General features: G+C 42.2%; 1 protein-coding gene across 5 annotated transcripts in view; it reads left to right on the forward strand.

The window, feature by feature from the left end:
- Positions 1-15,176, forward strand: part of NSF (N-ethylmaleimide sensitive factor, vesicle fusing ATPase) — a 179,903-nt gene that overhangs the window by 94,602 nt on the left and 70,125 nt on the right. For all 5 annotated transcript variants that reach the window (XM_008271641.4, XM_002719197.5, XM_070060567.1 and 2 more), the window contains exon 10: positions 14,945-15,110. In XM_008271641.4, the coding sequence (XP_008269863.3) occupies positions 14,945-15,110 (166 nt within the window). The remainder of the gene's footprint in view (positions 1-14,944; positions 15,111-15,176) is intronic.

Raw genomic sequence — 15,176 nt, forward strand, 5'->3', positions numbered from 1 at the left:
ATTACTTTCAGAGACTTGAACTCGTTTATCCTTAGAAACGGGAGAAATTAAATCCACAAATGGATTTATAGACTTATGTTTACGTGAGGTTCTCGTGCAGAAAGCTAACTTAGCAGTGTCAGCTCCACTTTAGAGTGGTAGGATTGAGTTGTCAGTGCTCCAAGGAAAGCTTTATTTGGGTCTCAAAAAATTATTTAAAAATCAAACCAGAATTTACTAATTGTGTTAGTTAATTTTGTGTGTAAATTTGACTGGGCCATATGGTGCCCAGACATTTGGTCGACCATTATTCTGGGTGTGTCTGTGAGGATATTTCTGGATAAAATTAACTTTTGAATTAGTATATGGAGGAAAGCAGATTGTCCCTGATGAAACCTCATCCAGTCGCCTTAGAGTCAGCAGACATCTCCTCAACAGAAATCATGGAAACAAGAAGTCCATTGAATACCAAATTTAATGTGCTGAAAGGAAATAGCTGCCACCTTAGAATTTGGTAAAGGGATCAATTGTCATATAAATATACAGTGGAATAGTAGTCAGCAATGAAAATAAAGACTGTAGATCAGGGTAGGGAAACTTTTCTGCCAAGGGCCCTTGGAATATTCATAACATCATTTGTGGGCCATACAGAATTATCAGCTTAAAAATTAGCCTGTGGTTGCCCTGGCAGGGCCAGACCAAATGATTTCACAGGCCTTATACTGCCCATAGGCTGGGCATTCCCCACCCTTGCTTATGTAATTGTGAATCTCACAAATAAATGTTAGCCAAGAAACCAGGTAAAAAAGGATACATACCGGATGATATTATTTTATATAAAGCTCAACTCAAGTATAGTATTTAATGGTGCATTCTTAGATGATAAAACTGTGAAGTCAAATAAGAAATAATTACCATAAAAACCAGTGGTGGGTCTGGCGCTGTAGCACAGTGGGTTAATGCCCTGGCGTCGGCATCCCACATGGGCACTGGTTCGAGTCCCAGCTGCTCCTCTTCCAATCTAACTCTCTGCTATGGCCTAGGAAAGCAGTAGAAGATGGCCCAAATCCTTGGGCTCCTGAACCCATGTGGGAGACCTGGAAGAAGCTCCTGTCTCCTGGCTTCAGATCGGCTCAGCTCTGGCCTTGTGGCCATCTGGGGAGTGAACCAATGGATGAAAGACCTCTCTCTCTATCTCTATCTCTCTCTGTAACTGTCTTTCAAATAAATAAATAAATAAATAAAACACAGTGGTTCCCTGTAGGGAAAGATTGAGACAGACTACTCAGGAAGGGTTGTGAGGAATTGCTTCTGGAATGCTGGCAATGTTGTTTGTTTGTTTGTTTAATTTGTTTTATCTATTTGAAAGGCAGAGAGAGATCTTCCATCCAGTAATTCACTCCCAAAATGGCCAGAATGCCTGGCCCGAAACAAAAAGCTCAGAATTCCATCCAGGTCTCTCATGTGGTTGGCAGGGGCCCAAGCACCTGTGCCATCTTTTGCTGTTTTCCCAGGCGCATAGCAGGAAGCTGGATAGGAAGCAGAGCAGCCAGGACTCAAACCCCTGCTCCAGTACGGGCTGCCAGCGTTGCAAGTAGCAGCTTAGCTTGCTGCACCACAGTGCTGCCCCCTGTTCTTTGTCTTTATGGTTAAATAGTCATTTGGTGACACTTTGTCGAAGCATGCACTCAGATTTTGTGGAATTTTCTGTTCTACTTATTTTACAATTTAAAAAGTTTTGAAAGTAAGTTTAAATAAATATTCACCATATGAGTATAAAACACACAGTAAGGGGCAGGCATTTGGCCTACTGAATAAGTCACCAGTTGGGATACCTGCCTCCCATATCGGAGTGCCTGAGTTGAGTCCTGGCCCCGCTCCTAATTCCAGTTCCCTGCTAGTGCGTGGCAGGGGAGACAGCAGGTGACAGCTCAAGTAGTAGGTCTCTGCTAATCATGTGGGAGACGTGGGTTGAATCCTTTGCCCAACCCTGGCCATTGTGGGCATTTGGAAAATGGATGAGCAAATGGGAGCACTGTGTGTATGTGTGTGTGTGTGTGTGTGTGTGTGTGTGAAGTAATATTTAAGAAAAAATGATTAATCTGAGATTTTAAAAAAAGAACTAAAATACGGAACAAAACATATGAGAAGTAGATTTAATCCATGTGAAGATCCTTGCATGTTTGGGACGAAGCTAGCAACCTTAAGTCAAATGTGCATGTGAAATTGTATATAATTCTCAAATTTTCCCAATGCCTTGGGAAAATCTGGGAAAGAAACAGAAAGAACTCAAATACTCAGATGGCGAGAAAGGAAAAACAAGACTCAAAGAAGATATGAAGGGGCTGGCTCTGCGGCACAGTGGGTTAAAGCCCCACCTGCAGTGCCGGCATCCCATATGGGCGCTTTTTGGAGTCCCGGCTATTCTACTTCCAATCCAGCTCTCTGCTATGGCCTGGGAAAGCAGCAGAGGATGGCCCAAGTCCTTGGGCCCCTGTATTCACGTGGGAGACCCAGAGGAAGCTCCTGGCTCCTGGCTTTGGATCAGCTCAGCTCTGGCTGTTGCAGCCATTTGAGGAGTGAACCAGAGTATGGAAGACCTCTGACTCTCTCTGTGTCTCTACCTCTCTCTGTAACTGTGTCTTTCAAATAAATAAAAGTAATCTTTAAAAAAAATCAAGATACTGGAAACATAACTGTAGAAAACTTTTCACTTACAACACAATAAGAATAATAAATTGCCTAGGATTAAATTATAACTGGTTCATTGGATTAGGCTGCTGCTCACAATGCTGGGATCCCAAATCAGAGATGACCTGTGTGATTGAGGCCCTGCTCAATTACCCACATAGGAGACCCAGATGGATTTCCTGGCTCCTGTCTGTGGCCTGACTCAGCTTCTGACCATTGCAGCCATTTGGGGAAAGAACCAGTGAATGGAAGATCTCTTTCTCTGTTTCTTGGCACCATATCTTTCAAGTAATAATATAAATCTAAAAGTAAATAAAGATAAATGGTAACAGGAAATATGCAAGACCTTTAAGGAGAAAAGTATAAACATTTTTGAAAATCATTTAAAAGTTAATAAAATTGTAAGCTAATGTTCATATATGGTGATATTGTCATGAAAATGACATTTCTGCTTATATTGATCTGTAAGTTCCATGCATTTCCAATCAAGTCTAACAGGAATTTTTGGAATTTGATAACTTGATTCTAATTTTTTTTGAAGCTTGAAGAGCCATAACAATTTTGAAGCGTAATGAAGTTTATTTGATAGATATCAGGGCTTTTAATTAAAACAATGGCAAAAACAGGCCACGAGACAATAGAACACAGGAAGGAAGAGCTTGCTCTGTGACAACTGGTGGCACAAACTAGGGGGAAAGAATAGACTGTTCAATGAACAGGGCTGATATAGTTGCCCATTTGTTTAGAAAAAGATAAAACACAATCCCTGTCTCTCACAGAGAATTGTAAAATGGATTTGTGAAAAGGAGAACAAAAACCTAAAACTTCCAGGAGAAGACATTTTTAGAAGAAAAATCTTTAAAATTTAAAGATTTATCTTTAAATCTTTAAAACTGAAAGCTAGGGAGAAAGAATTTTTTTCGTTTTGTTTTATTTTTAAATATTTATTTATTTATTTATTTGAGAGGTAAAATTACAGAGAAAGGGAGACATAAAGGTCTTCCATGTGCTGGTTCACTCCCCAAGTGGCTGCAGTGGCCGGAGCTAAGCCGATCTGAAGCCAGGAGCCAGGAGCCTCTTCTGGGTCTCCCACGCAGGTGCAGGGGCCCAAGCACTCGGGCCATCCTCCACTGCCTTCCCAGGCCACAGCAGAGAGCTGAATGGAAAGAGGAGTAGCCGGGACTCAAACTGGCACCAGCACTGCAGATGGTGGCTTTACCTGCTATGTCACAGGGCCAGGCCCAGGAGGATGAATTTTTAAATTAAATTTGGAAATCAAATCTGTTAAAAATGTTAATTTGGCTACATCCATATAAAGAGAATTCAGTATAATAAATTATGCTATATACAAATGTTTCAGACAAGGAGAAGATATTTGCCATATATATAATCCACAAAGAATTAGCATTCTCTGTAATAAATTCTCTACAATAAGACCATGGTAGTAAGAAAAAGACTAATAACACAATTAAAAAAAAAAACTGTCAGGATTGGTTTTGGCACACAGCAGGTTAAGCCACAGCTTGTGACTGCGGTATCTCCTATCAGAGCACCAGTTAGAGTTCTGGCTGCTTCACTTCCAATCCAGCTTCCTGCTAATGTACAGAAACAGGGTCTTATTTATGAGAGTACTTCAGAAATTTCATTTTCCATAAACTTTGAAAACGTTTTATTTTATTTGAAAGTCAGAGATGGGGCTGGCACTGTGGCATAGACTATTAAGCCTCCACCTGCAGTATTGGCATTCCATTTCAGCACCCGATAGAGTCCCTGATGCTCCACTTTCAATCTGGCTCCCTGCTAATGTGCCTGGAAAAGCAGTGGAAGATGGCCCAAGTGCTTATGCCCCTGCACTCACATGGGAGACCCAGAAGAGGCTCCTGGCTTTGGCCTGGCCCAGCCATTGAGGCCATTTGGGGAGTGAACCAGCAGATGGAAGACATGTCTCTCTGCTTCTCTCTCTGTATTTCTACCTTTCAAATAAATAAATCTTAAAAAAGAAAAGAAAAGAAAAAGGCAGAGAGAGAGAGAGACAAGAAACAAACAAGGGAAATATTTTCCATATACTGCTTCACTCCCCAGATGACCCCAACAGTCAGGGATGGGCCAGGCTGAAGCCAGGAGGCACGTGAGTATTAGGTACACAGTACTTGAGCTGATGACTGCTGCCTCACAGATGCGTTAGCAGGAAGCTGTATCAGAGGTGGAGTGGAGCCTGGAACCAGGCACTCTGATATTGGACAGAGGCCTCTCAAACAGCATCTTAACTACTGCACCAAAAACCTGTCCCTGCATGAACTTTTTGGAGACCTTGCATACATAGCTAGCCAGAGTGTTAATTAGAAAAATGTAACAAATGGGCACTATCTTACAGATTAACTTGATAACAAAAAATGAAGATATGAGAACACAGGAATTTCACTTCCAGACAGTTGCCCTCGACAGACAGTCAGACTTCTGCACAAAGGGCACCAGAGTACTGATTGCTGCACTGTTTGAATTGGGCAGGGGGTATGACTGCCCCGTAGTAGGAAATGGAATATCATACAGATATTAAAATAAATGATAGATTTACTTGGATCAATATGACTAGCACTCAAAAACATAGCTTCTAATTAAAAAAAACCTTAATAAGCTGTATTAAATCTACCCTGTTGTTTCCTGCTTTTTCTTAATTTTTATTGTGGGTAAGATATACATATATATATTTTTTTCTTTTCTTTTTAAAGATTTATTTATTTACTTGAAAAGCAGAAATATATATACCTTTAAAAACATACATGTGTATACATATATATGTATTATATATATACTACATATATATATGTATTTTAAAGACTTATTTATTTATTTGAAAGGCAGAGTTAGAGAGGCAGAGAGAGAGAGAGATCTTCCATCTGCAGGTTCAGTCCCCAAATGGCCCCAACAGCCAGAGCTGGGCCCATCCAAAGCCAGGAGCCTGGAGCTTCTTCAGGGTCTCGCACATGGATGTAGGGGCCTAAGGGTTTGGGCCATTTTCTTCTGCTTTCCCAGGCCATAGCAGGGAGCAGCCAGGACTCAAACAGATGCCCAAATGGGATGCAGGCACTGCAGGTCAGGGCTTTCACCTGCTGCACCACAGCACCGGCCCCAAGATATATATTTTAAATACTGCCTTTCTACCAACCTTTTAAATGTTTTAAACCTGCTTGTTGGATGTTTACTTGTTTCAGTTTTATACAAGGTGATTTTCTCCCTTGCTTCCCAGTATCTATTAAGTTCTTATTTATGTTTGGGCTCTAACTATCTCAGCCTCATTGGTTTCAATAGTCATAGAATGATTGGTGGGTTGATGCAAATCCAAAGAGTCCCAGAATCAATTCAATTTTATAATTCATTCCTAAACAGTACCTCTTTTTTCTGCTTTAAATATTTCTTAAGCCCTTAATATGCCAAGAAAGATGGCCATCACAATTTACTACCTGGGTTGAATGAATGTTTAAAAATTATTTTATTTACCACATAATTTATAAATATAAGAATGAAGGGGTTGAGACCAGTGTTCTGGTGCAGTGGGTTAAGCTACTATCTGCATTCCATGTGAGTGCTGGCTCAAGTCCTGGCTGCTCTACTTCTGACCCAACTCCCTGCTAATACTCCTGGGAGGGTAGCGGATAATGGCCCAAGTACTTGGGCTTCTACCACCCATGTGGGAGACCTGGATGGAGCTCTAGGCTCCTAGCTTCAGTCTGGCCCAGCCCTGGCCTTGTGGCCTTTTGGAGAGTGAACCAGTGGATGGAAGATATATCTGTCTCTCCCTTGCTGTCTATCAATCTTCCTTTCAAATAAATAAATAAACTTTTTTTAAAAGGACTGTTTAAAGAAAACAGAGATAGTGAAAATTATTACAATATTTAATGTGATCTTAAATTTGTCAAACAAAATCTTAGCTGGTTTTAGTGAACAGGTGCCTGTGGATGCAGCCAGTTCATTGGCCATCCTGCAAGAGGTTGTAAATATCAGCCGCAAACCCCCAGCACGTCTCCACAGGCTCGACTGTCATCCCTTCTGCTTCTTCCTCACGTGCTTGCATTGTCAAACAGAATACTTTAAGAATTTTTAAAAGACCTTTGGCACGTAGTTTTGTGAAAGGAAGAAGGCTATCATATGCTCCTGACTACAAAAGCATTTTCATTTTTAGACTTGCAAGGATCTTTTAAAATGGTAAAATCATTGATCCTTTTTTTAAAAAAAATATCTATGTATCTATTTCTCTGACCACCTCGCTATAATACCTGCCTTCAGCATCTAATTACAAACTAGATCAAGGAAGTTTGGGCACACAAATTGAATAAAGGATAAAAGAGTTCTGTCATAAGTCCTTTTAGCAAAATGGAATGGCCTAGTTTCTTTTCACATAGTACTGCACATTGAAGACTTTTCTGTTGGATAACTACATGAAAATGCCATATTTTCTTTTCATCTTTAGATTAAAAATGTATTATTTACACACTGATTCTTGAGCATCATTATCATATCATTATCTGAAGGCACATAGTCTGAGATTTTATTTATAATGGACAGCTTTACTATCTTGATCGGAGTCTCAAGTGCCATCTTAGTCTTTGCACTCATCTTCCGACTCATCTAGTAAATGTAAAACACCTTTCTCTGCGTTTTCTATGCCACCCTGGGCAGAGAATTCAAAAAATTGGTATGTTCAATTATATTCAGTAAAAGCTGGGATCACGCCACAAAGATTGCATCTCCAGCCTTCCCTTATGCCTTCTTGGAGGAGGGTTGATGTGTTTTGGGCAATACAATAAGAAAATTGAAGAATGATGTCAGAATGATATTTATTCCACTGTGTCGCTCCCCCTCTTCGTGGAGGAACGACACAGGACCCTGCGCTGTTCTTTCGTCTGCTCGGCCCTCCCCGGGTTTGCTGCTGGTTCTTCCCGGGTTGGCTACTGTCCCTTCCGCCTCTGTGGAAGGGCGGTTCCCCCTGGCCACTTTCCCCACTTCCGCAGGGGAGCGGCACACCGCCGGCCGGCTCTCTCGGGGGCTGCACAGGTGTTCCCCTTAGATGTTCCCGGTGCATGCCGTCTCTCTCCTCCTTTATAGTCCTCCTCTGCCAATCCCAACTCGGCTGCCCACACGCCGAGTACGCTGCTCTCCTCCAATCAGGAGCAAGTCCTACAGTTTATTGGCTGAACTGGAGGCAGCTGTGTAGAAGCTGTTTTCTCCTCTCCCAGCGCCATATTGTGGGAGAGCAGATGCATAGAATAAGTCTTAATTCCAGTAACTTAGTCTAGTCCGGGTTGCTCCCCACACACTGGTGTTCTGTCACTCTTTAAGTAATACCATCATCCTTCCATTTTCTTATTTTAGTCTTTTTTATAGCATTAGTGAGAACAATTGATGGCATAATTTCTAGGATGATGAAACAGTGTAATGTACCTTAGATTTATGAAATAGCCCAGTAGCCCTAGATGGTAATGGGAAGATAGAATGAGGTGGTTTTTTTTTTTTTAATATTTATTTATTTGAAAGAGTTACACAGAAAGACAGAGACAGAGAGAGAGGTCTTCCATCCGCTGGTTCGCTCCCTAAATGGCCACAACGGCCAGAGCTGAGCCCATCCAAAGCCAGGAGCCCGGAGCTTCTTCCAGGTCTCCCACACGGATACAGGGGCCCAAGGACTTGGGCCATCTTCTACGGCTTTCTCAGGCCATAGCAGAGAGCTGGATCAGAAGTGGAACAGCTGGGACTGTAACCGGTGACCCTATAGGATGCCACACTGCAGGCTGGGTCTTTAACCTGCTGTGCCACAGCACCAGCCCTGAGTTTTTTGTTTTTATTTTTCCTTTTGGTCAAATAAAAAAATCATGTGAAACCAATCTTTATACATAGTTAGAGCTACTCAAAAAGAAACTTAAAAGCTGAAGTTGGGTTTAATGAACCCTGATGACGTACCAAGGGTTAAATGCTAGACATGGGAGAGCTTAAATGCACGTAAGCGTTTTGTAAAGTCTCAGTTGTCATAGTTTCCACACGGCACGTGGGTGACTTTGGTGCTCTTTTTAAACTTGTGGGCATGTTAAATATGACACTAATGAAAAACTGAATTGGCAAAGAGTTTCTAAATTAATCACAGCCAGCATTTTCAGTTATATCTTTCTGAATCTTCACGGCAGAAATGATTTGGTGTATTCAGCTGAGAGCCCCTATGAAGGATGGATTTGTGTTACGTAATAAGGAAAAGTGTCGCCTCTGTGACTCTGGACGGGCCAGGCTGATGCAATGAACACTTGCATATAGGTCAAGCCAGTTAAATATAGATCAGCTGCATTTAAAGGCCCTTGCCAGGGGCTCGGCGGCATCAGCTCTGTTTCTGTGGGGAAAGACTTTGCAGATAGTAAAAACAGAGCTGGAAGCCAGTGTATTGAAGAGGTAAAGAGTTTGTTGACGAGTTAACTGTATTGATCCATTGCTAAAGGGTTTATTATGAACCAGTTATATTAAGTGGTGAACATTAATCTTGACATATTCTTTACCTGGTTCCTAATTTATTGCAATAAGAACGTGCCTTTATTTGAGTAACACACCTGTAAAAATTGATGTTATTGTAATGAGTAGGCTGGGGGAAGGGACCTGATGACAGGTCACAAGATTAGTAAGGTTCTGAAAAGGTCAAAGTTGTACTGAATTATGTTTTGGACAGATTGCCACTATGATCAGTTAATCAAACACAGTGTTCTTATTGTCTCTGGCTTCCCTGTCCACATGGGTGATTTTTGAGGTTGGACTAAGAAGGAAGTCGTGATTCCAGTTACAACATAAGGCACACTGACAGCAAAATTCACACTTTATAACAGTTTTTCATTTCATGCTGTATTGAGCAGATAACCTTGATTAAAATAATAGTCACAAACAGGAATATACTTGTTTTGCATTGAAGATGACAAGACTTAATACCCCAGAATGCCTTGGCAAAGCTAAGATTACAATTCCCACTTCTAATTCCCTTTTTTTACAGATGGAAAGAGGAATAACTTTTGGCATTTTTTTTTTTTTTTTGACAGGCAGAGTGGACAGTGAGAGAGAGAGACAGAGAGAAAGGTCTTCCTTTGCCGTTGGTTCACCCTCCAATGGCCGCCGCGGTCGGCGCGCTGCGGCCGGCGCACCGCGCTGATCCGATGGCAGGAGCCAGGAGCCAGGTGCTTTTCCTGGTCTCCCATGGGGTGCAGGGCCCAAGCACCTGGGCCATCCTCCACTGCACTCCCTGGCCACAGCAGAGGGCTGGCCTGGAAGAGGGGCAACCGGGACAGAATCCGGCGCCCCGACCGGGACTAGAACCCGGTGTGCCGGCGCCGCTAGGCAGAGGATTAGCCTAGTGAGCCGCGGCGCCGGCCTTGGCATTTTTTTAATAATGTAAATGCTGTGGCTTTTAAAATTTTTTATTTACTTTTATTGATTTGAAAGGCAAAAAGAGAGAGAGATCTTGCATTATCTAGTTCACTCCCCAAATGCCCCAATATGAATGGCCAGGCCAAACTCAAGCCACAAGCCCAGAACTCTGTCTGAGTCCCCCATGTGGGTGGCAGGGACCCAAATACTTAAGCTATCACCTACTACCTTCCAGGGTGTGCATTAATAGGAAGCTGAATCGGAAGTGGAGCAGGGACTCAGACCCTGCACTCAGGTATGGGATGCAGGCATCCCAGGTGGCATCTTAACCACGGTGCCAAAATGCCTGCCTTTCTTGAACTTTTTTTAAGAAGCAAGCTATCAGTTAGCATTAGACGTCTGTTCAGTAAATACAAGATAATGGGATATGAAGTTAATTTCATAATAAAGCACCATATTTGAGCTTAGTTTCAAACTTGAAGAAGGAAAATACAAGAAATGTTAGTTAAAAAAAATAAAACCTAGTTAAAGTTTAGAGACTTTGATGGACATTTGATAATCATCTTACATAGAATTTCACTAAAGAATAAACTTAACATGAATAATAGAATGTATAAAATATTTTATGTTTTTATATTGCTGTTGTGCAATAATGACTTTTTTCTCTTTTGATATAGTTTTATGATTTTTACATGTGTATAAATTTGTGGGACCACCACCAAAATCAAGATGCAGTATTAGTGTTTCCTAACCTAATTTGGAGATTTCAAAAAATTCCAATCAAAAGTTGGATTTGTTTGTTTGTTTGTTTGTTTGTTTTCCTATCTGAGTTGATGGGTTTTCCCTCCCCTGGTGGAATGATCCTAGCGTTCATTTTGAAGTCAGCATGGTTGAGAACAGCCAAGATAGTTACATAAAAGAACATCTTGTGCGAAAGAGCTTGCCCCACCTACTGCTCTAAGGTTACCGAGATGAAAACAAGCGTGAGTCCAGGGAAAGAGCAGATGGACTGATAATAACCCAGCACACGGAGAACCAGAGCCTCCTGGAGCTGGCGGTTTCAGGAAGGAAAGCAGGGCTACTCATCAGGGCTCCCTCAGTTTGAGGGAGAATTCACTGGGTGCTCACCCCACTTACACTATACACAAAGCACCAGATAAAGGGTTCTAAGTAAAGGAAAAATTTTAAAGAGAAGAAAATTTAGTGTCTTTAATGGGACAGTATTTTAAAGATTACAAATAACAGAGCCATTATATATAAATATAAAAACTGATCATTTGGCCGGCGCCACGGCTCACTAGGCTAATCCTCCGCCTTGCAGCGCTGGCACACCGGGTTCTAGTCCCGGTCGGGGCGCCGGATTCTGTCCCGGTTGCCCCTCTTCCAGGCCAGCTCTCTGCTGTGGCCAGGGAGTGCAGTGGAGGATGGCCCAGGTGCTTGGGCCCTGCACCCCATGGGAGACCAGGATAAGTACCTGGCTCCTAACATCGGATCAGCGCGGTGCACCAGCCGCAGCGCGCCGGCCACGGCGGCCATTGGAGGGTGAACCAACGGCAATAGGAAGACCTTTCTCTCTGTCTCTCTCTCTCACTGTCCACTCTGCCTGTCAAAAAACAAAACAAAACAAAACAAAACTGATCATATGAAGGCAGGGTGCCGGTGTTGTGGCTGCCACTGCCATGCCAGCACCCCTTGTCAGGGCACAGTGAGTTCCAGCTGCTCTGCTTCCTCTCCAGCTCCCTGCCGCTGTGCCTTAGACAGCAGCAAAGGATGATCCACCCACTTGGGCCCCTGGGAGACAGGGATGGAGTTCCAGGCTCCTGGCTTTGGCCTGGCACAGCTCTGGCTGTGGTTGGGGGAATGAATCAGCAGGTAGAAGATCTCTCTCTCTCCCTTTCTCTCTTCTGCCTCTGTTTCTGCCTCTCTGTAACTCTGCCTTTCAAATAAAATAAATAAATCTTTAAAAAATAAAAGACAGACACATGACAAACTGGGATAAAATATTTACAACAAATATTATAGTATCCTTAATATGTAAAGCATTTTTATTAATAAGAAAAGCTCCTAAATGCCAACAGAAAAATATGCAGAAGACATATCAAATAGGAAGAAAAATTACTAATGATAAAAAATACGATTTTAAAGGCATGCCAGCCTCTTCAGTAATTAGACAAATATGACTGAAAAACTAGAGAACAGGGGCAGGCAGTTAGCTTAGCAGTTAAGAATCTCACATCCCACACTGGAGGATGTGGGTTCAGTTCCCAGCTCTGACTCCTGACTCCGGCTTCCTGCCGACACAAACACTGACAGGCAGCAGATGATGACACAGTAATTGGGTTCCTGCCACTCACATGGGAGACCTGCATTAATTTTCCAGTTTCTGGGCCAGCCCAGCCCTAGCCATTGTAGACATTCAGGGAGTAGCCACCAGATAAAAACTCTGTTCCTTCCTTCCTCCCTTTCTCTCTCTCTCTCTCTCTCATTCACACACACTCTCTCTCTTTCCCTTCTTCCTTCCCTCCTTCCCTTTTAAGTGAATAAAATACAAATGCTATTCTATTTCACAATAAGGTGACTATAGATAACAACAATGTATTGTATATTTTTCTTATTAAAAACAAATAGAAGAATGGATTTTAAGTGTTATCACCATAAAGAAACGTTGAACGTTTGAGAGCTAGATCTGTTTACTTTGATTGAACATTACACAGCGGATACATATATCAGAACATTACCTTGTGTGGTGAGCATCTGGCCTATCGTTAAGATGCCCACATCCTGTATTGGCATGCCTCAGTTCAAGTCCAGCTTGTTTCTAATGCACACCCTGGGAGGCAACAGGTACTGGCTCCCATGTGGAAGACCCAGATGGAATTCCTTACTCCTAGCTTCAACCTTGCCCAGCCCATGCCTTTCAAGTAGATGAACATAAATAAACATTCCTTAAAAGATTATATCCTTAGGGCCAGGGTTGTGGCACAGTGGGTTAAGCCACTGCCTTCAGCCCTGGCATCCCATATAAGCACCAGTTCAAGTTCTGGCTACTCTGCTTCTGATCGCACTCCCTGCTAATATGCCTGGGAAAACAATGAAAGGTGGCTCAAGTGCTTAGGCTTCTGCCACCCACAAGGGCAACCTGGATAGAGTTCTGACTTCATCCTGGCCCGCCATAGCCATCGTGGCCATTTGGAGAGTGAAACAGGGTGGAAAATATTCTCTCTCTCTTTCTCTCTCTGTAATTCTGCCTTTCAAAAAAATAACTCTTTTAAAATGAAAGAAAAAACTAAGCTGTTTAAAAAATTATATCCTTAACAGATATTAATATCTAATCCTCAATTTCATTATGCTTGTCATTTGACTTATATTATCCACATATTACCAGATTTAGGTTATATTCATTTTCTTTTTTTTCTTTATTTTAAAATATTTATTTATATGTATGAAAGGCAGAGTTACAGAGAGAAAAAGAGAGATCCTCTATCTGCTGGTTCATTCCCCAAATGGTTACAACAGCCGGAGCTGGGCCAATCTGAAGCCAGAAGCCTTTTCTGGGTCTCCCACATGGGTGCAGGGGCCCAGGCACTTGGACCTTCCACTGCTTTCCTAGGTGCATTATCAGGGAGCTGGATCAGAAGTGGAGCAGCCAGGACTTTACCCACTAAGCCGCAGCACCAGCCCCAGTTGTATTCATTTTCATTTGTTAATAATCCCTAATGTTGGCCGGCGCTGCGGTTCACTAGGCTAATCCTTCGCCTTGTGGCGCCGGCACACTGGGTTCTAGTCCCAGTCGGGGCACCAGATTGTGTCCCAGTTGCCCCTCTTCCAGGCCAGCTCTCTGCTGTGGCCCGGGAGTGCAGTGGAGGATGGTCCAAGTCCTTGGGCCCTGCACCCCATGGGAGACCAGGATAAGTACCTGGCTCCTGCCATCGGATCAGCACAGTGCACCGGCCGCAGCGGCCATTGGAGGGTGAACCAACTGCAAAAGGAACCTTTCTCTCTGTCTCTCTCTCTCACTGTCCACTCTGCCTGTCAAAAAAATAAAAATAAAAAATCCCTAATGTTCTTTTTTTGGTTCAAAATTTTTTTTCTAAAATATCCTCTCCCCCTTTGTTCCCTCATAGAAGATTTAATTACTTATGAATTGTTAGAAGGCTCATTTTATTTAACCTACTGAATTATTAGAATTCAAAAGTATTTGTGTGTCAAAGTTTCAAAATATATATGCTTTAATGTTGACTTTGTTTCCAGTAAACTGAAACAGAAATCGCGGCACAGAAACACCCTGCTTTTCTGTGTTTTGATGAATTGTGTCTCTGTTCTCACTTTACTGTTAGAGAGGACCAGTCTGTTTTCATGTGATATAAGTGAATTGAATCATGTTCCTTTCTTTCACACATTTGCCCGATTCCCAGCTGACCTCTGGGTAGAGGTAATCTTTAGCTATGTGATATGCAGTACAAGCAGTAGAGCTGCTCGCGGGCAGTCTCACTGAAATTCGGGGAACGGGAGGGAGTTGCTGCTTGCTGACTTAAATGCATCCGAGAAGCACAACAGTTCTTTCAAATAGGTGAAAAAATGTGTAGAAAGTCACATTTGCTTACTTAGTGGGCTGTCTACTTTCTGTTGTACTGTATATCTATAGTATAAGCTTGTGTTTGTGGCTGTTAAATATGAGGTTTTGGAATGTGTTTTTAGTTTGCAACATTCTGAGGATGCAATTGCAACACCTTTGGGAGTGCAACAACCATGATTATGCTTAGAATATTTATTGGTCAAAATGAAGTGAGGCCGACCTGTTGGAAGCTTTGTGTTGCTTTTTTTGATTAGTTTGTGTAATAATACATTCTAACAATGACCTTTCATATAATTTCTTCCCTTATAGCTCGGTGCTAACAGTGGTTTGCACATCATCATATTTGATGAAATCGATGCCATTTGCAAGCAGAGAGGAAGCATGGCTGGTAGTACAGGAGTTCATGACACCGTTGTCAACCAGTTACTGTCCAAAATTGATGGGGTAGAGCAGCTGAACAACATCCTCGTCATCGGTATGTTCACTTTTTTTTTTTCACAAAAATATTAGATATATAAATTCTGAATTCTGTGTAGGTTGT

This window comes from Oryctolagus cuniculus, chromosome 17 (genome assembly GCF_964237555.1).
Source record: "Oryctolagus cuniculus chromosome 17, mOryCun1.1, whole genome shotgun sequence".
Classification (NCBI taxonomy): Eukaryota; Metazoa; Chordata; class Mammalia; order Lagomorpha; family Leporidae; genus Oryctolagus; species Oryctolagus cuniculus.